The sequence below is a fragment of the Schistocerca cancellata genome, chromosome 3 (genome assembly GCF_023864275.1).
Source record: "Schistocerca cancellata isolate TAMUIC-IGC-003103 chromosome 3, iqSchCanc2.1, whole genome shotgun sequence".
Classification (NCBI taxonomy): domain Eukaryota; kingdom Metazoa; phylum Arthropoda; class Insecta; order Orthoptera; family Acrididae; genus Schistocerca; species Schistocerca cancellata.
Window position 1 is genome coordinate 918,171,082 of NC_064628.1, and position 23,667 is coordinate 918,194,748.

A 23,667-nucleotide genomic window follows, 5' to 3' on the forward strand; every position below is an offset into this window, starting at 1 on the left:
CTTCCCCAACATCCTTTTTAACTTTCTGACTGTGCACGCATGACATTGAACACCTTTGGCAAATTAACACAGAAGACCAGCCTGTAACCACACGTAAGAAGCCTGTAATTTGCGATATCTAGTTCCATTGCTGTCTTGATAAAACCCATATCTCAAGTGAAACCAGTTTTCTACGTCGTTGTACCTTGACTCAAAGATAACGAAACGCTCGCTGTGCTCTGCTCACAACCAGACGACAGCACAGGCCCAGTCGAACCTACAGGAAACGTCCAGTGGCCGTTGTGAACTGTAAGTAGTCAGTAATGGCGACAGTGAGTTTTTACCCTTCAAGCCCCATGCAGGAAGGTTCTTGTTTATTTAACTTGTCGCAGCGCCACTTGTGTGCAGTTTTTCTCGTTATTGCTTTACTGTCTGTGTTCATCTACTTGCAGCGGCGGTCGGCCGCTCCGCTATGGCTACCATGGTTTCCAAGTGTACTCCAGGTTGCAACCATCTACCATCGTCCACACCTACAAATCCTTAATCCGTCCCATCCTCTGTTATGCCAGTCCTGCCTGGATATCTGCCCCCCCCCCCCCAAATTCTATAAGTCCCACCAAATCCTTGAGCGTCATGCACTCCGCCTCGCCTTCCGTATACGCCTCCCATCCCTCACGCAGATCCTCTATGATCTCATTCCTTTCCCCCATCTGCTCCTATTCCTCGAACATATCCGCATCCTCTACACCTCCCGCCGTCTTGAACCCCCTCACCCCCTGGTTGCTCCTCTCCTCTCCCATCCCCGCCCCCTGCCACGTCTTCACCGTTGTGTCCCCCCTACCCTCCATCTCTACACCCTACATCTCCTTTCCCAAGGTGGCTTCCGTCAGCTCCCCCTCCCGGATGATGCCCTCTCTCCCTCCATTTATCCTTCCTATCAACTCTGATCCTCAACCCCCCCCTCCTATCCTCCGTCCTTTCCCTGGGCTCCCTCTTCCTCCCCTTTCCATCTTGTGTTTTCTCCCCGCCTATCATCTCCTGTCTCTCCCCCCCCTCCGAGTCCTTTTGTACTCCCCTCCTCTGCCTTCCCCAATCCCTGGCCCATCTGCTCAGCAGCCCCCACCCCTCTTATGGACCCTCCTCTTCCATTGGCTCCTTTCCCCCCTCCCCCTTCGCTTTTCCTCTCCGTCCCCCCCCCCTTTTTCCCGTCATCTGTCCAGTTTCCCCCCACCTGCTCTCAGGTGTGGTATGTCGTATTTGTGCCAACTTTTAGCGCAGTGTTTAAGTGAGTGTTCGGTGTTGTGCGTCCTTCCACAGTGTTGCGAACAGAAATCATGCTGTCGCTGGGTGTGCTTTTTATATCTCTTGTGAACCCAGACTGTCGCCATGTTTTTTTTAATTGTCTGTCTATTGTTTTTCCGCTTCCTGTGTGTTTTATTAGCTTCATCGATCCTGTGTTTTATGTTTTATGCTCCAGAATTTTCTGCCGTTTTTACCTTTAAGTCACCAATTTTATCGCCAACTGTTATTATTTTTTATTCTCTTCATCTTTTTAAAACAAATTCTGTAGGCTGAAGAGCGGCGTAATAAGCTGCTGCCAGCCCGCCCCCTTTAGGGGGAATCGAAACCCAATAAAGGAAAAAAAAGTGTATTCCACGAAAAGGTACTGTAAGCTTTACTTACAGTAAAACAACGCGACACGTGCAGTTTGCATCTCTAGAAATGCACGATTGGCTTGTCGATACAATTCATGTGAACTCTGATCAGGTCCAGACCGCTTATTTTGACGCAGCCGAGTACGTGTTTTACGTGATATTTACGGATCCCCTTCACGTTGAAAGATTATTGTCAGGACGTGGTTCTCAAGACCCGTTCAAGCATCGGGATAATTTCCTTAGTATGGTGTCACTCGCATATGCTGAAATTGACGATACCAAAATTCGAGTGTTCATCCTCCCGCCGGAGGTCACTGACAACTTTCTAAAGGACGTATTGACTCCTTATGGTCCGTCGTGAACGCTGGTCTACTCAACACAGATTACAGTTTTATAGTGGAATTCGTTCCGTGGGAATACATGTCAAACGAAATATTCCATCGCGTTTACAAGTGTGTGGTTTACGCGTTCGTGTCACGTATACTGGTCAAGAGGGAATCTGCTTCCTATGTAATGAAAGTGGATACTTTTGGTTTAATTGCCCGCGGAGCGTTTTTGTATTAAAGCCGTCATTAATACAGCATCACAAATGGACGGTTTCTGATCTTGTTCCTACCACTCCCGACGTCGGACCTACTTCTGCTCAGATCATAATGAACATAAAGTCAGTACTGACAATCGTATAAATGAATTTTTGCCTCAGCGACAGGTTCAGAATCCTGTTGCTCCTAGGATAGAGCCTGTAACTCCCCCGCATCGATTGTGTCCCCTGCTCCTATCGATGTTACGATACCTCCGGTATGGTGAGTGGTGAGGAAGTAATCGGCAGCATCCCTCCTGCTTACCACGTGGCTCCTTCTCAAGTGGCTGTGTATGGAGAGGCAGCGAAGTCGCCCAGTTCGTCTCTGTTTCCTGCGTTACAATCTGAGACGCTGCAATGTCCTCCCGCTCCTTCGTCTTCAGCCGCCGAAGGTTTCCCAAATTTGTAGCCTACAGCAAATCCTGTGGAGAATAAAATTAGCGACCAAGTATCACCCGTCGCTTTGGTAGTTCCACAGAATGCTTCCGCCTTAGTGGCTGGGCCTGAATTACACGTCCCTTGTTCTAAGGGGCAGGAAGCTGTGCCTATGTCCCCTCCCACACCTCAATCTATAGAGGCCGCCATGCCACGTAGCCGACAGAAGCAGCGTATACAACCTGATATGTGGTGGCACGCAAAAAATCTAAGAAAAAAGGTTTCAATGACAGGGGTTCTGGTCCGCCGGTGTCTAATTAATCTCTGGACTCCGCAATGGACCTCGATGCTCAGCAGTGTACCTAGGTCTGCTCGATACATCCCGAACATCCCTGTATAGCTGTGATCAATGACCCCAGCGTACACGTTCCGTTTCTTAAAAGTAAATCGTGTGGAATCAGAATTGCGATTGGCTTCGCTGCGACAGTTCATTTATGATTCATGTGCGGACTTAGTGTTCTTACAGGAGGTGGTTTTATTTATTTATTTATTTTTTTTTTTTTTTGGAATTTCTCCTTAACGGGTTTTCGTATGATCTTTAACCTAACACCCGAATATGCTACGGGGACCGCCTTCTTCTTTGGCGATGGTACTCTTCATTGCTAAGGTGGAAATGTTGAATTCTGGCAGGGGAATAAGTTGTCATTCTTTTAATCTTACCTTGGTTCTTTCATTTGCCCCTTCTTTCACTGGTCGCGCATTAGATCGTTAGCGTTATTACAAAGAGGAAATTATTTACGTATTGCGTAAGAGTCCGGGCACTCTTTTGCGTGGTGATTTTTAACTGTGTATTGCTTCCTGCAGATCAGTCTCCAAACTTTAATTTCTCTCGTGAATTACATCAATTGACCCTGGTCGCTCCTTACACCTGAAAGACGTCTGGACACGTGAATACCCGACGTTAGTTAAATTTACCCACTTTACTACGACTTCTAGTAGCAGGTTAGATAGGTTTTACTTATGACTGCCTGGGCGATAGTATTCTTAATGTTGAAGTCATCCCAGCTTCCTTTACGGATCGCTGTGCTGTGGCTGCAACTCTCATTCTTGAAATACAACCAATCAAATGGTTTCGCACTCCGTGGATGTTAAACGTCGCTCACCTATCTGAACTTTCTCTCGATGACGTGGTGCGAGCCGTGTGGGAGCGTACTCTACGGTCTGGTGGGAAATACTCTTCCACGCTTGACTGGTGGACACAGCTGGCAAAATCGAGGCTCAGGAAAATTTTGATGCTTTTCTGTGGTGCCAAGGTGCGAATATTACTATTCCATCCTGCGTGAACTCTACGCTGCTTCAGATCACGCCCTTCTGGGAATTGCGGATGGTAGGCATTTAAAGGCAAACTTGTTGACCATGAAGAGAATACAAATGAAGGTTTGAATAACCGATCCAAGCTCCACTCATTGATGACGGTAGAACTGACTTCTTTATATCATTTGCTTCTGCATCAGACCCGTCGCCGGCGCCCTTGTATTCATTCTCTCAAGACAAATAATGGACGTATCGCAATGGCACAAGCTGATACAGTGCGTATCTTACACCAGTACTATGTACACATGTAGTAGCCCAGTGAAACATTTTACGACCCACTAGTCAGCATCTTCGGTACGACAATTACGCCAGAACATAAGTTTACAAACTTATTGTGGGATCGCCTTCTCAAAAGTCCTCGCCGGCCGGAGTGGCCGTGCGTTTCTAGGCGGTACAGTCCGGAACCGCGTGACCGCTACGGTCGCAGGTTCGAATCCTGCCTCGGGCATGGATGTGTGTGCTGTCCTTAGGTTAGTTAGGTTTAAGTAGTTCTAAGTTCTAGGGGACTGATGACCACAGCAGTTAAGTCCCATAGTGCTCAGAACCATTTGAACCATTTTTGTACCAAAAGTCCTCAGGTTTTATGGACTTCCCAAGGAATTTTATGTGCGCTTTTGGCCGTTGTTGGGTGCTACCTTTACGACCCTTTTGAAAGAAGTATTGCAGGGTGGAGAAGTGCTGACCTCGTTCAAAGTGGGAAAAATTGTTTTGATCCTCAAACGCTCTGGCCCCGCTGCCCCTGATAGCTTTTCCTCAATTACTTTGTTAAAATTTGATTATGAGACCGTGGCGAGGGCAGTTAATAGGAGGATGTCGGCTCTGATGCAGACGATTGTTGCAAAACATCAAAACTTAGTACCTGGTCGTACCATTCTTATCCCTATAGTGGAGTGTCGGGACATGGTTTCAGTTGCTGCTGTAACGTCCGTCCCTTGCGCTCTTTCTTTTCTAGACTTTGATAAGGTACTTGATCTTGTTGATCACGACTCTTAGCTTCGGATTCCGGAGGCTTTTGGTTTTACTGCTAACACACGGCGACTGCTGTTTATGGGTATTTCAGCTTCGGTGTTTCTTAATGGCCAACTAACGCCCCCGATAAATATTCGTAGGGGAGTGCCTCAAGAGACCCGACTTTGTTTGTTTCGTCTCTGAAGGTCCTACTTCGGATGCTAGCATCCGATCTGACAAGTTGGATGCTTTCAAGAGGGGCTGTAGCTGTTCGTGTATACGCGCATGGCGTGACGGTTCTACTTTGCAATCCTGCCGCGATACCTCGACTGAAAGCTGTAAGCGATTGTTTTTGTCAGAGTTCAGGTGCGAAACGTAATGAAGGTAAATGGATGCTTCTTACCTTGTGGGGTTTTCATGACGCGGGCTATTGCAGAGGATCGGCAAACGTTTATAGGTATTATCACTGATCGTTGCGCACTCAAAATGGCTCAGCTGGAAGTCTGTTACGGAAAAAATTCTGGGAGCGATACTAGAGTATGAAAGGCGTTCTCTTACTCTGCTCCTGAAAATCCGGATACTGGATACAAGGTTATTACGTGGCCTAAATTTATCCGCTCCCTGATGGCGAAGAAACTACAATTGTCTGGTCGTTTCTTATGGGAGAGACAAATATTTCGCTGTCGGTATGAGGTGATCACAAAGCCTCGATCCTTGGGTGGTTGAGTCTGACTGATATATCAAGGAAGACGCAGATGCTATGTGCGTCGTACTGTTTTGACGATGGCTTAAGTAACTCACACATTCGGGTCTCGTTTATTTCTCTGTGTCCGCTCTGCTAGTCTTGAACCACGTATTGACGTTGGTCGCACAAATTAGAAGTTAAAACACATTCGTGACTTCTGTGTTGTAGTGACCTTTTTAGGGGCTGACATTTTATGGAGAACCGTGGGACTCAGTCACTTGCCCACACGCCATTGAAAGAGAATCGCAGCAAACAACCTGGATGACAGTCTGGTTTAATATGAGTCTTCCCATTTTCCGATGCGCGTAGCGTTCTCGTTTATAAGGTAGTAAATAACTTGATTCCATCGAACAAGCGACTTCTCCGTATTGGGCTTAACGACACGGATTTATATAGTCGTTTGTACGTCTACAGATACGATACGACATATTTTTACTTTTGGAGGTCATGTGGCACACTGGTGTTGGATTAGGATGCAACTGGCCTTCCTTACTCGATCTTCTGAGACTGTGTACACCATGGACATCATATTGCGCCCAGATTCTTTCTTCTTTCCACGGTCGAAAACCCATACCATTATACGATTGCTGGGACACATCGTCCATTATGTTATGGAAGGCGATGGGGTAAGATCATACGACCTTCTTGCAATACAGTATCACTGCCTGTTGGACATGCCAGTGAATGCCTAGATACAGAGACCTCTTAGCCCACATGTTGAATCTTGTTTACCGTCGGCAAGATGTTGGTTAATTTCATTTTTCTGATGATAAGTGTTTTTCTTTGTTATGTGTTGAGGACCAATTGGATGAAAATCAGTGTGGGTTTAGGCCTCTTAGAGGTTGTCAGGACCAGATCTTTAGCTTACGGCAAATAATGGAGAAGTGTTATGAGTGGAACAGGGAATTGTATCTATGCTTTATAGATCTAGAAAAGGCATATGACCGGGTTTCTAGGAGGAAGTTATTGTCTGTTCTACAAGATTATGGAATAGGAGGCAAACGTTTGCAAGCAATTAAAGGTCTTTACATGGATAGTCAGGCAGCAGTTAGGGTTGACGGTAAATTGAGTTCATGGTTCAGAGTAGTTTCAGGGGTAAGACAAGGCTGCAACCTGTCTCCACTGTTGTTCATATTATTTATGGATCATATGTTGAAAACAATAGACTGGCTGGGTGAGATGAAGATATGTGAACATAAAATAAGCAGTCTTGCAAATGCGGATGACTTAGTTGTGATGGCAGATTCGATTGAAAGTTTGCAAAGTAATATTTCAGAGCTAGATCAGAAATGTAAGGACTATGGTATGAAGATTAGCATCTCCAAAACGAAAGTAATGTCAATGGGAAAGAAATATAAACGGATGGAGTGCCAAATAGGAGGAACAAAGTTAGAACAGGTGGACGGTTTCAAGTACTTGGGATGCATATTCTCACAGGATGGCAACATAGTGAAAGAACTGGAAGCGAGGTGTAGCAAAGCTAATGCAGTGAGCGCTCAGCTACGATCTACTCTCTTCTGCAAGAAGGAAGTCAGTACCAAGACTAAGTTATCTGTGCACCATCCAATCTTTCGACCAACTTTGTTGTATGGGAGCGAAAGCTGGGTGGATTCAGGTTACCTTATCAATAAGGTTGAGGTTACGGATATGAAAGTAGCTAGGATGATTGCAGGTACTAGTAGATGGGAACAATGGTAGGAGGGTGTCCACAATGAGGAAATCAAAACTGGGAATGAACTCTGTAGATGTAGCAGTCAGGGCGAACAGGCTTAGATGGTGGGGTCATGTTACACGCATGGGAGAAGCAAGGTTACCCAAGAGACTCATGGATTCAGCAGTAGAGGGTAGGAGGAGTCGGGGCAGACCGAGGAGAAGGTACCTGGATTCGGTTAAGAATGATTTTGAAGTAATAGGTTTAACATCAGAAGAGGCACCAATGTTAGCACTGAATAGGGGATCATGGAGGAACTGTATAAGGGGGGCTATGCTCCAGACTGAACGCTGAAAGGCATATTGTCTTAAATGATGATGATGATGATAATGATGATGATGATGATGTGTATTCCCATCTAATTTGGTTCGGCTTGTTCTCTCCTGATTTACCTATTCGTTTTGTTTTGTGTTTTGACTCAGCATCGCTCCAGTTCTATTGTAGAATGTGTATAGATGAATTATAGATACACATGACGTATACAATCCTTGCAATCAAATTGGGAATTTTTTTAGTTTGCTGTTTCGAGTATAATCTGATTTCGTTGTCCTTCAAGCGCCGTGGTAAAAATTGCTGTTTTGAAGAGCAAGTGTGAAGCAGTCGCCCACCGTTTCTGGCGGTGGCGCCACTGTGGCAGTCGCAGTTTGATGTCTCCCTCTGGTGGGAAAGGTTGCCTGTTCACGTGCATTTAAGAGGCGCTATGAGCTCGCCAGTCGGTCACTCTGGGTCAGTCTCTCGTCCCCAGTTTGCTAGTCTGTCTCTCGTCCACATTTGTTAGGCAGTTAGCGCCTGTCTGTCGTTCGGAGTGCTAGTCTTTCCACTCCGCCAGTAAGAGAACTCAGCGAGTGTTCACCCGGTCGGGGCTTAGTTGCTGCATCTGAGTCTGCGCGTTAGGCCGCCAGTCTGCTCGAGTTTGATCAGGCAATGGTCATTGGCGGTTGGATCGATCGGTTGGTCGGTCGCGCACTGAGACACATGATGACTTGTCCGTCTTGAACGTCGGCGCATGTGAGGTCGCCACGTGAGTCCAGTGGGCCGCGGCGTATAGCGAGAGGTAATGACTTCGCGGCCGACACGAGAGCAACAGGAGTCAACCCACGACATCAGTCTGGCCGGTGCGAGCTGCGGCGCCGTGAGACGGGAGATCGGCGCGCCTTCCTACGTCCGTTAAAGCGGCTGGCAGCGGACGGTACGGGAGAGAGATTTGGGGGTGCTGCGCCAGGCCTTCTAGAGATATCGCAGTTAGGTGATATGTTGTCTGATTTACTCTTGTTAAATCCTACTTCTTTTCTTGGTGAGGTCACCAGCCGTTTTGCTTTGGGTTCGTCCCACCATTCTTCTCCGTATGCCTACCCGCCGGAAGGTGGTTGTTTATAAATTGGGTGATCCGTTTTTCCCTTGTGAAGTAGGGGCAGGTTAGAGCAACCTGCGGTTCGGGTTGTTCGGTAATCTCCCTATAAATCTACCGTACGTTAGTAGCTGCCTCTGTCATGTTTGTCGGATTTGTTGTCTTAACGAATTTACTGCTTGGAGTGTAACGACCTAATACCTGAAATATGTTTTGATCTCTGGAAACTTTGATATTATTGCCTATGATCTTGAGAGGCGGTATCTGTGTACTGTAGAGCATCTTAACTATTGTTTGGCCAACCTTGTATAATTTTATATAAGATTGCATTTCATGGGGTTTTATTAAAATGATCATTTCAGTATATAAAGTTGCCACACTTTCACCGTAAGACTTTTCTTAGAAGTTAAAATCAAGTTTCACCTTCGTTGGGAAGGTTAGTATATTAATTGTTAGTGTTTTGTACCATTTTCATCCCTCCTACTGGGGGTGCATCGTTTGTATGCTTGTGTAAATTATTAAAACTCTTAGTTTAAAGTTGTCTGGTGTGTTTCAGATTTTCACCAGTGTATCTTTCAGTGGCTGTTGTGAGCGGTCGTAATTACGGCTGTGTCAAAAGGGAGCGGCAAGGTTCTCTGCCCGAAAAAATCTGTTTATTTTAAAAAAAATCTTTTAGGCACTATTAAAGTAAATAAAATTCCCATTTGTAAAAGGAATTTGGTTACGATTTCATCAGTTACTCCCTGGCAACTACTTCCATGCTTACACAGTGTGATTAAAAGTGTTAATGTTCATGATGAATCGCTAGTAAATAAAATAAATTCTTAACAATATTCTTTGAAAATAAATCGCCGTTCAGTTCTGCTTTTAGATTCTATATAAAAACTAAAAAAATATAAAAACTACAAAACAAAAATATTAAAAAAATGACTAAAAAGTTACATAAAAAATTGTTCATACACATCATGAGAGCTTGGTCATTGTTTGTCGGTTATGTTCTAAGAATTTTTTTCCTTTCTCCTTTTATTTATTATCATAGTTAATTTTTCTCCCATTTGCAGCTTATATTATGTGATGGTTTGGCTGTGGTCTACTGAAGTGGTATGATAGTACCAAGCCATTCTGATGAAAAGAAAAAAAAAAGTGTAGGTGTATTGCTGAATAAGAGTGATTTACTGTTTTATCTCAATACTTTCTAAGGATCTTGAGATATCGGAAATATATAAGCGTTTATTTTTTTTTCGTGAACCGCTGTGTTTCATATTGCGTACTAGTATACCCCTACGTGTGCCATTTATTTTTCAAAGCATCGTGTGATTACCGCATTAGAACGCCCAGCACATGTTACCTTTGTGCCATCTAGTGTGGAATGTCTTCGTTTCTTAAGGCCAGTTAGGGTGGTGGTCGTCAAACTTCCATGTTTGGTGCTGTTTCTTGTATTGTGTGCCCAGAACTGGCTGTCCTGTGTTCTGAATAAATGCGTCAATTTGCTGGTTGCTGTGGGCTTAATACGTGATTTCACTCGCTTTTCACTTTAGTTTCATCACATTCGTGTGTATTTTCGAATAATGCATAGTCAGAATAATTTGTTTTGTCAAGTATTTACCCGCATTGCAGCGGAGTTCAATATTCCTTCATGGTCCGTTCGAATCCACATGCGCACTTGTATGGCAGTGTATGTTTGCAATTAATCCATCCCTGAACATCATTGTCTTGCAGCATCTCTCTCTCTCGCTTAAAACTATGGGAAAGATCAAATAATATTAATTTTGTGTCTCATCAAATGATTACGTAATTTCTATACCTGCTTAACATTTGTACTGAAGTTCTGTATTTGTCGATATGATTTTACCAATTCTGTACTACTGTTTTTCAACATTGTAATATTCATTTATCATATTGTGCACAGACGTACTCATTGCGATAAAGTATTCTCTTTGTCAGTATGTACGATCACGTGGTTCCATCCACTCACATTAGCAAAAGGTTGCCTTATGTGACGTGGTCCCATCTCCCTATATTGATTGTTTCGAAAGAAAGGCACATATTTAATTTAGCAATGCGCGCGCCAGTTACCTTTGTTAGCATTTTCCAGCGATCAGGTAAGGTCTCGGGACGAAGTTCCAACTATCGCGCTTGGAATAGCAGCTTTACTAAATTGATTGCCACTAAATCAGCTCATACTTCATTAGATTTTCAAGTTATAAATTGCTTGAATGGAAAGCACATATGCCCGCACGAGCTTAGTCTATAAGTCAATGTTCATTAACGTTTTGTCTCTGGTTAGTGCGTATGTGTGCTTTATATTTTATTCTGTGTCCTATACAGAAATATATCACAGTTGGAAGGTTCTGCCGTCGTCACTAAAGAATTTTCCGAGATAGGTTGCATTACCAGCAATCAACGTTTGACTATTTGGAGAACAAATCAGCGTAAAACTTGTTCAGACTTGTTTCGATTATTCAGTTTAAAATTTTCGTAACGACGCTGGGCGTTGAAGATTTTAACAGTTCTCTCCAGGAATTCATTATGTTATGACAAACTTCTTCAAGGTGTTCAACTGTGTGCAAATGCGAGGGCATTTCGCCAGAGACGTGGTCATGCTTGGTCGTTGGGACGTCGAGACGGTGGTATTATTGCATAGCCGAAAGGAAAAGTACATACAGAAATGTTTTTTTACAGCGCAAGGACTAAGTGCAACAGTGGCCCCAAATGAATGAAAGATTAATGGCATGTACTAACTAAATACCCTGAGGTAACAACAGTCATGGGATAGGGATACGCACATATACTGGCAGCGGTAGTATAGCGTACACAAAGGGCGAAAGGGCAGTGCATTGGTCGAGCTATCATTTTTACTCAGGTGATCCATGTGAAAAGCCTACCGACGTGATTATGACCACACTACGGGAATTACCAGCCTCTGAACGTGGAATGGTTGCTGGAGATAGACTCATAGGATATTCAGTTTCGGAACTCGCTAGGGAATTCAATATTCTAATACACTCCTGGAAATGGAAAAAAGAACACATTGACACCGGTGTGTCAGACCCACCATACTTGCTCCGGACACTGCGAGAGGGCTGTACAAGCAATGATCACACTTACGGCACAGCGGACACACCAGGAACCGCGGTGTTGGCCGTCGAATGGCGCTAGCTGCGCAGAATTTGTGCACCGCCGCCGTCAGTGTCAGCCAGTTTGCCGTGGCATACGGAGCTCCATCGCAGTCTTTAACACTGGTAGCATGCCGCGACAGCGTGGACGTGAACCGTATGTGCAGTTGACGGACTTTGAGCGAGGGCGTGTAGTGGGCATGCGGGAGGCCGGGTGGACGTACCGCCGAATTGCTCAACACGTGGGGCGTGAGGTCTCCACAGTACATCGATGTTGTCGCCAGTGGTCGGCGGAAGGTGCACGTGCCCGTCGACCTGGGACCGGACCGCAGCGACGCACGGATGCACGCCAAGACCGTAGGATCCTACGCAGTGCCGTAGGGGACCGCACCGCCACTTCCCACCAAATTAGGGACACTGTTGCTCCTGGGGTATCGGCGAGGACCATTCGCAACCGTCTCCATGAAGCTGGGCTACGGTCCCGCACACCGCTAGGCCGTCTTCCGCTCACGCCCCAACATCGTGCAGCCCGCCTCCAGTGGTGTCGCGACAGGCGTGAATGGACGAATGGAGACGTGTCGTCTTTAGCGATGAGAGTCGCTTCTGCCTTGGTGCCAATGATGGTCGTATGCGTGTTTGGCGCCGTGCAGGTGAGCGCCACAATCAGGACTGCATACGACCGAGGCACACAGGGCCAACACCCGGCATCATGGTGTGGGGAGCGATCTCCTACACTGGCCGTACACCACTGGTGATCGTCGAGGGGACACTGAATAGTGCACGGTACATCCAAACCGTCATCGAACCCATCTTCTATCATTCGTAGACCGGCAAGGGAACTTGCTGTTCCAACAGGACAATGCACGTCCGCATGTATCCCGTGCCACCCAACGTGCTCTAGAAGGTGTAAGTCAACTACCCTGGCCAGCAAGATCTCCGGATCTGTCCCCCATTGAGCATGTTTGGGACTGGATGAAGCGTCGTCTCACGCGGTCTGCACGTCCAGCACGAACGCTGGTCCAACTGAGGCGCCAGGTGGAAATGGCATGGCAAGCCGTTCCACAGGACTACATCCAGCATCTCTACGATCGTCTCCATGGGAGAATAGCAGCCTGCATTGCTGCGAAAGGTGGATATACACTGTACTAGTGCCGACATTGTGCATGCTCTGTTGTCTGTGTCTATGTGCCTGTGGTTCTGTCAGTGTGATCATGTGATGTATCTGACCCCAGGAATGTGTCAATAAAGTTTCCCCTTCCTGGGACAATGAATTCACGGTGTTCTTATTTCAATTTCCAGGAGTATATATGTAGTGCTAATAGTATGCCGAGGATACTAAACATCAGGCACTACCTCTCACCACGGACAACAAAGTGACCGATGGTCTTCATTTAATGAGCGAGAGCATCAGCGTTTGCGTAGAGTTGACAGCGATTATGCGTAAGCAACACTCCGTGAAGTAATCCTTTAAATCACCGTGTGACGTACGACGAACGTATCCGCTAGAACAGTGTGGTGATATCTGGTGTCAGTGAGGTATGACAGCAGACGACCGATGCGAGTACCTTTGCTAAGATCACGTCATCGCCTGGAGCGCCTCTCCTGATAATTAAATCAAGAACCTAAGCTGTCGACAGGCGTTGATATACATCAAAGGGGACAGTTGAAATTGTGTGCCCCGACCGGTACTCGAACTCAGGATCTTCTGCTTACATGGCAGACGTTCTAACCATCTGAGCCACCGAGGGCACAGAGGATAGTGCGACTGCAGGCACTTATCCCTTGAACGCTCCCCGTGAGACCCACATTCCCAACTTCATTTCTACATACTACATTCGTAATGTCCCTGCCCATTACAATCATTACTCGCGGCAGACAATTTTACCGAGTCCTGTAAGACTTCGGGCAATGCGTGTGCATCTGCACAGAAGAAGGTCAATGACTGGTTAGCCTTAACTATATGAGGATGGTATCTGTTCTTCCGGACGTGTCCGAAAGAATAGATGCCATCTTCATATACTCGACGACCGGAAACCCGTGGACTGGTCAGATGAGTCACGATTTCAGCTGGTTATCGATGATAGTAGGGTCCGAAGAAGCCATGGATCCAAGTTGTCAACAAAGCACTGGACATGTTGGTTGTGGCTCCAAAATGGTGTGGTGCGGTGAAAACCGATCATTGACTGTAAATAGTTATATTCGACTACATTGAGACAATCTGCAGCCATACATGAACTTAATGTTCCCAAACAACCATGGAACTGTCACATGAATCTCGTCGAACAGTTATCAGACAGTTCGTGAACGAAACCCTGCAGCGGCAAATCTTCCGAAATTATGGACTACTGTACGAGAGGCGTTCAAGTTCTAAGGCCTCCGATTTTTTTTCTCCTGACTGGAAAGAGATAGAAACATGCGCATTGTTTTAAAATGAGGGCGCGTTCATTGTCAATACGTCCCAGACATGGCAACACCGTACGGCAGATGGAATTTTACCGCCAGCGGCGAGAATACTTAAAATGGCGACGTTTTCCTTACTTGAACAGTGTGCAATCATTCGTTTTCTGAATTTGCGTGGTGTGAAACCAACTGAAATTCATCGACAGTTGAAGGAGACATGTGGTGATGGAGTTATGGATGAGTCGAAAGTGCGTTCGTGGGTGCGACAGTTTAATGAAGGCAGAACATCGTGTGACAACAAACCGAAACAACCTCGGGCTCGCACAAGCCGGTCTGACGACATGATCGAGAAAGTGGAGAGAATTGTTTTGGGGGATCGCCGAATGACTGTCGAACAGATCGCCTCCAGAGTTGGCATTTCTGTGGGTTCTGTGCACACAATCCTGCATGACGACCTGAAAATGCGAAAAGTGTCATCCAGGTGGGCGCCACGAATGCTGACGGACGACCACACGGCTGCCCGTGTGGCATGTTGCCAAGCAATGTTGATGCGCAACGACAGCATGAATGGGACTTTCTTTTCGTCGGTTGTGGCAATGGATGAGACGTGGATGCCATTTTTCAATCCAGAAACAAAGCGCCAGTCAGCTCAATGGAAGCACACAGATTCACCACCACCAAAAATATTTCGGGTAACCGCCAGTGCTGAAGAAATGATGGTGTCCATGTTCTGGGACAGCGAGGGCGTAATCCTTACTCATTGCATTCCAAAGGGCACTACGGTAACAGGTGCATCCTACGAAGATGTTTTGAAGAACAAATTCTTTCCTGCACTGCAAGAAAGACGTCCGGGAAGGGCTGCGCGTGTGCTGTTTCACCAAGACAACGCACCAGCACATCGAGCTAACGTTACGCAACAGTTTCTTCGTGATAACAACTTTGAAGTGAATCCTCATGCTCCCTACTCACCTGACCTTGGCTCCTAGTGAGTTTTGGCTTTCTCCAACAATGAAAGACACTCTCCGTGGCCGCACATTCACCAGCCGTGCTGCTATTGCCTCAGCGACTCCTAAAGAAGCCTTCGCCGCTGCCATGGAATCATGGCGTCAGCGTTGTGAAAAATGTGTACGTCTGCGGGGCGATTACGTCGAGAAGTAACGCCAGTTTCATCGATTTCGGGTGAGTAGTTAATTAGAAAAAAAAATCGGAGGCCTTAGAACTTGAATGCACCTCGTAGAGGCGGCAGAGCTCGCTATTCCTCCATGGGACATCCAACGACTTGTTGAATCCCTGCCACGTCGATTTTCTGCATTAGGACGGGCAAAAGGAGGTCCGACACGATATTATGAGGTATCCCAGTGTATATCTGGTTAGCAGCTTGCAACAAGAGTTTCATTCCTTCGGTACCGTAACTCGTAGCTGACAATTTTCTTTGGCGCTCAAATACGTTTCCATGATAAACTGCTCAGCCACTGCCAATGAAGTGTTTCCTTTTGATAACAGTAGATGCAGCATAAGGAAGCACATCAAGGTTGATAAACAGACGGGCACTAATAATTCACAACAAATAATTAAACAATAATAAGGCCGAATTTATTTTTATTTTGTCAGTGTTTGCACCGCTTGCTGATGTCAAATAGTGTGCACTATCTCTATGCCGCTAATGAAATTTGTCTCTGCATTTTAGAGCTACATACATGTGTCATAGACTCAATCAAAATTTTATGATTGCGTTGTACTGCTCGGCTTATTTTAAAGTTGCAAACTGTTAAAGTCGGTGTTATATCCTACGTCACTTATTTTATTGTTTATATGCGTGTTTAATACTGATCATGTGGAGGTACCTGACACACGCCACAAGGTTATATAACAGTTGCTTAGTTAATGAATCAATTTACTGCCTTTCCTAGCTTCAGTGTCATTAATTTCTCTTTCCGCTTTGTTTATTTGTGTTTTGTGTCTGAGAGAGGTTATGTGAGTGCGTGCATGTGAGCGTATTATGTGCTGTATGGATAAAGCTATAGGCAAGTTTTACTCAGCTCCGGCTAATCAACAAGAGATAAGTTTGATGACCGAACATAAAGGAATCTATAACGTTACCAAAATAATCAGGGATCTGTACTTTATACTGGATATACTCATCTAACCTTCACCGTTCTTCCCTAGCATCAGATTTCTATGACTACCTTCAGAAAATCCCCATAACACTAAAATATATATTGGATATTGGCATGTTTCTGTCTTTGAGAAACATTTTTCAACTTACCGTCGCTGCTGCTCGACTGATCGTCTATATATTAATTTTTTATATCTTGGCCCTTAATTGTAATTCGTTTCCCACATTTCACCTAGGTTTTCTGTCATCTTTTCTGCTTGAATAATATGGCAGATAGGCTGCAGCCCTGACTAATCTCTTCTCAATTACTGTTTCCCTTTCATGTTCTACGGCTCTTATAACCACAGTCTTGTTTCGGTACATGTTGCGCAAAACCTTTTACTTAAAGTGGAATAACAATTAACACAGAATCAATCAGAGTGCAATGTTTCGGTGCTCATTATTTCATCATTTTCCGTAAATGGTAAGTATTCTGTGTTATCTTATATCTTTCATTACATTCAAAAAGATTATTTTGTTCTTCACTTCGCTTATTTTAAGTGATATTATTTAATTATCATTTCATTGCACAGAATTTGTAGAAATTCTAATTCTAGATATCCAGCTACAGTACCAGTGCATGAGCCAACGCCACTAATCAGTTCTTCGTAGCAAAACCGAACTTTCACTGAAACCATAAATGAATTTTCTTTGCACTGTTTGTTCCCAGTACACAACTTGTCGACCATGTACACGCTATTAGCGACAGCATGGCTGCTGGCGGCCTCAGAATACGCGGGAGCAATGGCTGTCTCAACGGATTCCGTAACAACGCCGCCAAACATCGTCTTCATCGTGGCTGATGACCTGGTAAGTACCGCACTTCCACTCTCGTGCCTTCAGTTTTGCACAACGTAGCTTAACAGCGTTTGAATTCCTAGGTGACGGACGAGTAATTATGTGAACCCATTTTATTCATAGCTATAATTTTTCCTTTTCTCCCATAGTCCAAGTTTCACTACCATACGATACTGCATTCCAAAAGAACATTCTCAGAAATTTCTTTCTCAAATTAAAGGTTCTGTTTGATGTTAGTAGACTTCTCTTGGTCAGAATTGCTCTTTTTTCCACTTCTATTCTACTTTTTTTATGTCTTGCTCCGTTCGTAAAGGGTTGTTTTGCTGCCTAGGTAGCAAAATTACTTAACTTTTTCTACTTCTTGGTTATCAACCCTGATGTTAAGTTTCTCGGTTTTCTCATTTCTGCTTTCTTCTTACTTTCGTCTTTCTTGGATTTACTCTCAGTCCATATTCTCTTCTCGTCAGACTATTCACTCCATTCAGACTATCCTACAGGACATGAATTCATCTTCATTTTAACTGACGACATCAGTGTTATCGGCGAATCTTGTCACTGATAGCCTTTCACCTTGAATTAATTTCACTCTTGAACCTTTCTTTTATTCTCGTAATTGCTTCTTCGTTGTTCAAATTCGGCAATAGGTGTGAAAACTCCATTCCTGCCTTACACTCTTTGAATCCTTGCACCTCATTCTTGATCTTCCACTAGTACTTTTCCCTCTTCCCTCTTGTACATGTTACCCGTCGTTCCCTATAGCTTTGCCATATTTTCCTCAGAACTTCGATCATCTTGCACCATTTTACGTTGTCGAACGCTTCCAGGTCGACAAAACAGACAAACCTGTCTTGATTTGTCTTCAGTATTTCCATTATTGTCAACCGCAACGCCAAAAATGCCTCTCTAGTGCTTTTACCTTTCATAAAGCCAAACAGATCGTCATCCAACATATCCTCATCTTTCTTTTCCATTCTTCTGCACATTATTCTCGTCAGCAACTTGGATGCATGAGCTGTTAAGCTGATTGTACAATAATTCGCGCACTTGTCAGCTATTGCAATCTTCGTAATTGTGTAGATGATGTTTTTCCGAAAAATCAGATGGTGTTATCCAAAGAAACTGGTATAGGCATGCGCACTCAAACAAAGAGATACATAAACAGGCATAATACGGCGCTGTGGTCGGCAACGCCTATATAAGACAACAAGTGTCTTAGAACAGTTAATGCTGTTACAATGACAGGTTATCAAAATTTAAGTGAGCTTGAACGTGGTGTTACAGTCGGCGCACGAGCGATAGGACACATCACCCTCCAGATAGCGGTAAAGTGTGGAGTTCCCCGTACGGCCACTTCACGAGTTTACCGTGAATATCAGGAAACAGGTAAAACATGATATCTCCCACATCGCTGCGGCTGCAAAAAGATCCAGCAAGAACGGGACGAACGACGACTAAAGAAAATCGATCAACGTCAAGCCTTCCGCAAGTTGCTGCAGATTTCAATGCTGGGCCATCAACAAGTGTCAGCATGCGAACCATTCAACAACCATCATCGATATGGGCTTTCGGAGCCGAAAGTCCACTCGTGAACCCTTGATGACTTCACGAGACAAAGGTTTACGCTTCGCCTCAGCCCAACAGTTGATGACTGGAAACATGTTGCCTGGTCGGACGAGTCTCGTTTCGGATTGTATCGAGGGGATGAACGAGTACGGGTATGGAAACAACCTCGCCAGTCCATTGACCTTGCTTGTCAGCAGGGGACTGTTCAAGCTGGTGGAGGCTCTGTAATGGTGTGGGGCGTGTGGGGAGTGCGCAGTTGGAGTAATATGTTACCCCTGATACGTACAGATACGGGAACACTATTCTGAGTTTAAACACCTTTGCTGGCCACCAAGCTCCCCATTATTGAGCATGCCTGGAATGCCTTGCAACGTGCTGTGCTGTTCAGAAGAGATCTCCACCCTCTCTTACTCTTACGGTTTTATGGATCGTTCTGCAGGATTCTTGGCGTCAGTTCCCTCCATCACTACTTCCAACACTAGTCTAGACCATGCCACGTCGTGATGCGACACTTCAGTGCGCTCACGGCTGCCCAACGCTATATTAGGCAGGTGTACCAGTTTCTTTGTCTCCTCAGAGTACATTATACACACCAACGTGAATAGCTTTTTTGTTCACACTTCTCCAAATGATTTTAGAAATTATGATGGAAGGTTATCTATCCCTTCGGCCTTATGCGATGTCAAGTCTTCCAAGGCTCCTTCAAATGCTGATTCTAATACAGGATGCCCCATCTCTTTCGTATAGACTCCTATTTCTGCTTCTATCACGTCATCAGATAAGTCTTCCCCCTCATGTAGGCGTTCAGTGTACTCTTTCCACTTATCCACTCTTTCCTTTGTATTTAACAGTGGGATTCCAGTAACACTCTTAATGGTAACACATTTGCTTTTAATTTCATCGAAATGTGTCATGACTTTTCGATACAGTCCTTCCAAGAATCATTTTTCTTTCGATTTCTTCACATTTTCATGCAGCCATTTCGCCTTGGCTTCCCTGCACTTCCCAGTTACTTTATTCCTATGTGACTTGTATTTCTGCATTTGTGAATGTCCTTCAACATTTTTGTACTTCCTTCTTTCATCGACCTACTAAAGTATTTCTTCTGTTACCCATGGTTTCTTCGCAGCTACCTTCTTTGTGCCAATGTTTTTCTTCCAATATGCTGTAATTACCATTTTTAGAGACGTCCATTCCTCTTCATCTGAACTGCCTATTGAACCATTCCTTATCACTCTACGGCCTCAGAGAGCCACGAGCCTATCACTTCATTCCTTAGTATATCCGCTTCCCACTTCTTTGCACACTGAATCTTCCTGACTACTCGTTGAAACTTCAGTCTGATCTGCGTCACTGCTAAATAATGATGACAATGATCTTAGTCTATTTTGCCCCTGGGTATGCCTTATAATCCAATATCTGATTCCGGCATCTCCTCCTGACCATGGTGTAATCTAACTGAGTATTCGTTATTACTGTCTGAAATTTATTGTAGAACTCAATTAGTCTTCTCCTGTCTCATTCCTAGTACTAAGCTCAAATCTCCCATGGGCCTTCTTTCTAGTACTTCCCCCACAATTATATTCCATTCTCTCATGACTATTAGATTTTCATCACCTTTACATGTTGAATTATCCATTGAATATCCGCATATACTTTCTCCATCTCTTCGGCGTGCAACGTATTCACGTATGCCTGGACTATTGTTGTCGGTGTTGTTCACCGAACTGTTCACGGTAACTCACTGTCTGTCCCACCTTCCTATTTATAACGAAACCTACTCCCATTATACCATTTTCTGCAGACGTTTATATTACCCTATACTCATGTGGCCAGAAATCCTGGTTTTCTTAGCATTTCACTTCACTGAGCACCGCTATATCTGGACTGAACTCTTGCATTTCCTTTTTCACATTTTCTAGCTTCCTTATCGAGATCACACTTCTGAAATCCCACGCTCCGACCCGTAGAATGTTATCGTTTCATTGGTTATTCAGTCTTTTTCTCATGGACACCTGCCCCTTAGCAGTTTACTCCCAAAGATCCGAATGGGGGACTAGTCAGGAGTCTTTTACCCATGGAGAGATTGTCATGGCAATTTTTCAGTTACAGGCCACATGTTGTGGACATACATAATGTGTCTTTAATGCAGTAGTTTCCATTGCTATCTGCATCCTCATGGCACTGGTCACTACTAGTTCTCCCGCCTTTGGGGACAGCTTCCCACAGCAAGGGCAAGAGTGTGGCCCGAAGCTCTGTCCGACCTCCCGCCCTCTTTGGCAAGAGTGTTGGCTGAAAGAGGATGACTTCTTATGGCGGAAGTCTTCGGCCGCCATTACTGATAATTTTTATTCAAAACTAAAGCGGGGGGTGGGGGTGGGGAGAGAGGGGGACAGAGAGCCTTTCGATTAGGAAGGAAAGACGCTACCCCTAGACCACGGGTGAATCCTCCTGCAGCTAACTTTATTTAAGACAATCAGATAAACACGGATATTGCGGTATGTCTACAATATGTGTTGTGCGTATTTCTGTCTATACAAATTTAGCACAGTAGACACTTTTGACAATGTGTATTATTGTGTCTGTCACAGCTAATGCATTTCAGGAGTATTTGATTTACCCCGGCTGGTTATTTCTTACTTTTCCTCAGTAATACCTAACTCTGAGTACCCCTCACCTGAAACAAACAAACCAAAAAAAAGACAGTTAATAGCATGCCCACCATCGTGCCTTTTCGTTAATAAATGTCTGTATATGCTACATCCTTAACTTGTGTGATCTTCTTTTTTCTTGTGGAGCACCTTAGCTTTTGTGCATAGTGTCTTATACGAATGTTTACATTGTCAAGAACATCCCCATAAAAACATATATTTTTCGTTTCGTATCAGCAGCATGGCAGAAACTGGGCGCTTGTCTTCCTGTTTCTACATCTACATCCACGTAGGAGGTAGTTTCGTGCCGACTTACTCTCATACGCATTTTGTTTTGTTCATTATGTTACGTTTCCCAAAAAAAAAAAAAGTGGCTCTGAGCACTATGGGACATAACTTCTGAGGTCATCAGTCCCCTAGACCTCAGAACTACTCAATCCTAACTAACCTAAGGACATCACACACATCCATGCCCGAGGCAGGATTCGAACCTGCGACTGTAGCGGTCACGTGGGTCCAGACTGTAGCGCCTTGAACCGCTTGGCCACTCCGGCCGGCCTTCTGTTTTCAGTTAACATGATTATTACTATATATTATTTAGAGAATGTACTTAGACATTTTCTTTTATAAGCTTTCCAATAAAAATCTAATGATTTCTTGCCTTTGTCGTGTTTCCTAGCCTTAAAGGGGAATCAATAATGTAAATTAGCATTCCAAATTAATAAAACAGGACGAAAGTGCCATTAGATAGCGTTCGCACGCGTATTGTCGCACGCAATATAGACGGCACATCGCGATGAAACTGCAACGCTCCGTGCCAAGTTCGCCGTGAAGCGGCTGCTGTAAACGAAAAATTAAAACATGGACCACCATCAACAATTTGAACGACGACTGGTGTAGGTCGCACAACGACGTCACTGTTAGTGGACGGTCGGTCGAATCATTCTTTGCGCACTCGCGTGAAAATTGCGGCAAGAAGCAAATGAAATGATCGGCGCACCTAGCTCAGGAACGTGGAGCGATATACACTCCTGGAAATTGAAATAAGAACACCGTGAATTCATTGTCCCAGGAAGGGGAAACTTTATTGACACATTCCTGGGGTCAGATACATCACATGATCACACTGACAGAACCACAAGCACATAGACACAGGCAACAGAGCATGCACAATGTCGGCACTAGTACAGTGTATATCCACCTTTCGCAGCAATGCAGGCTGCTATTCTCCCATGGAGACGATCGTAGAGATGCTGGATGTAGTCCTGTGGAACGGCTTGCCATGCCATTTCCACCTGGCGCCTCAGTTGGACCAGCGTTCGTGCTGGACGTGCAGACCGCGTGAGACGACGCTTCATCCAGTCCCAAACATGCTCAATGGGGGACAGATCCGGAGATCTTGCTGGCCAGGGTAGTTGACTTACACCTTCTAGAGCACGTTGGGTGGCACGGGATACATGCGGACGTGCATTGTCCTGTTGGAACAGCAAGTTCCCTTGCTGGTCTAGGAATGGTAGAACGATGGGTTCGATGACGGTTTGGATGTACCGTGCACTATTCAGTGTCCCCTCGACGATCACCAGTGGTGTACGGCCAGTGTAGGAGATCGCTCCCCACACCATGATGCGGGGTGTTGGCCCTGTGTGCCTCGGTCGTATGCAGTCCTGATTGTGGCGCTCACCTGCACGGCGCCAAACACGCATACGACTATCATTGGCACCAAGGCAGAAGCGACTCTCATCGCTGAAGACGACACGTCTCCATTCGTCCCTCCATTCACGCCTGTCGCGACACCACTGGAGGCGGGCTGCACGATGTTGGGGCGTGAGCGGAAGACGGCCTAACGGTGTGCGGGACCGTAGCCCAGCTTCATGGAGATGGTTGCCAATGGTCCTCGCCGATACCCCAGGAGCAACAGTGTCCCTAATTTGCTGGGAAGTGGCGGTGCGGTCCCCTACGGCACTGCGTAGGATCCTACGGTCTTGGCGTGCATCCGTGCGTCGCTGCGGTCCGGTCCTAGGTCGACGGGCACGTGCACCCTCTGCCGACCACTGGCGACGACATCGATGTACTGTGGAGACCTCACGCCCCACGTGTTGAGCAATTCGGCGGTACGTCCACCCGGCCTCCCGCATGCCCACTATACGCCCTCGCTCAAAGTCCGTCAACTGCACATACGGTTCACGTCCACGCTGTCGCGGCATGCTACCAGCTCCATATGCCACGGCAAACTGGCTGACACTGACGGCGGCGGTGCACAAATGCTGCG

The 23,667-nt window shown here is 45.4% G+C and overlaps 1 protein-coding gene across 1 annotated transcript in view; it reads left to right on the forward strand.

Moving 5' to 3' along the window:
• The first annotated feature begins 208 nt into the window (after positions 1–208).
• LOC126175998 (arylsulfatase B-like) overlaps positions 209–23,667 on the forward strand; it is a 93,276-nt gene continuing 69,817 nt past the window's right edge. Inside the window, exons 1-2 of the mRNA XM_049923111.1 lie at positions 209–288; positions 17,057–17,196. Of these exons, the coding sequence (XP_049779068.1) occupies positions 17,074–17,196 (123 nt within the window). The 5' untranslated portion in view covers positions 209–288; positions 17,057–17,073. The remainder of the gene's footprint in view (positions 289–17,056; positions 17,197–23,667) is intronic.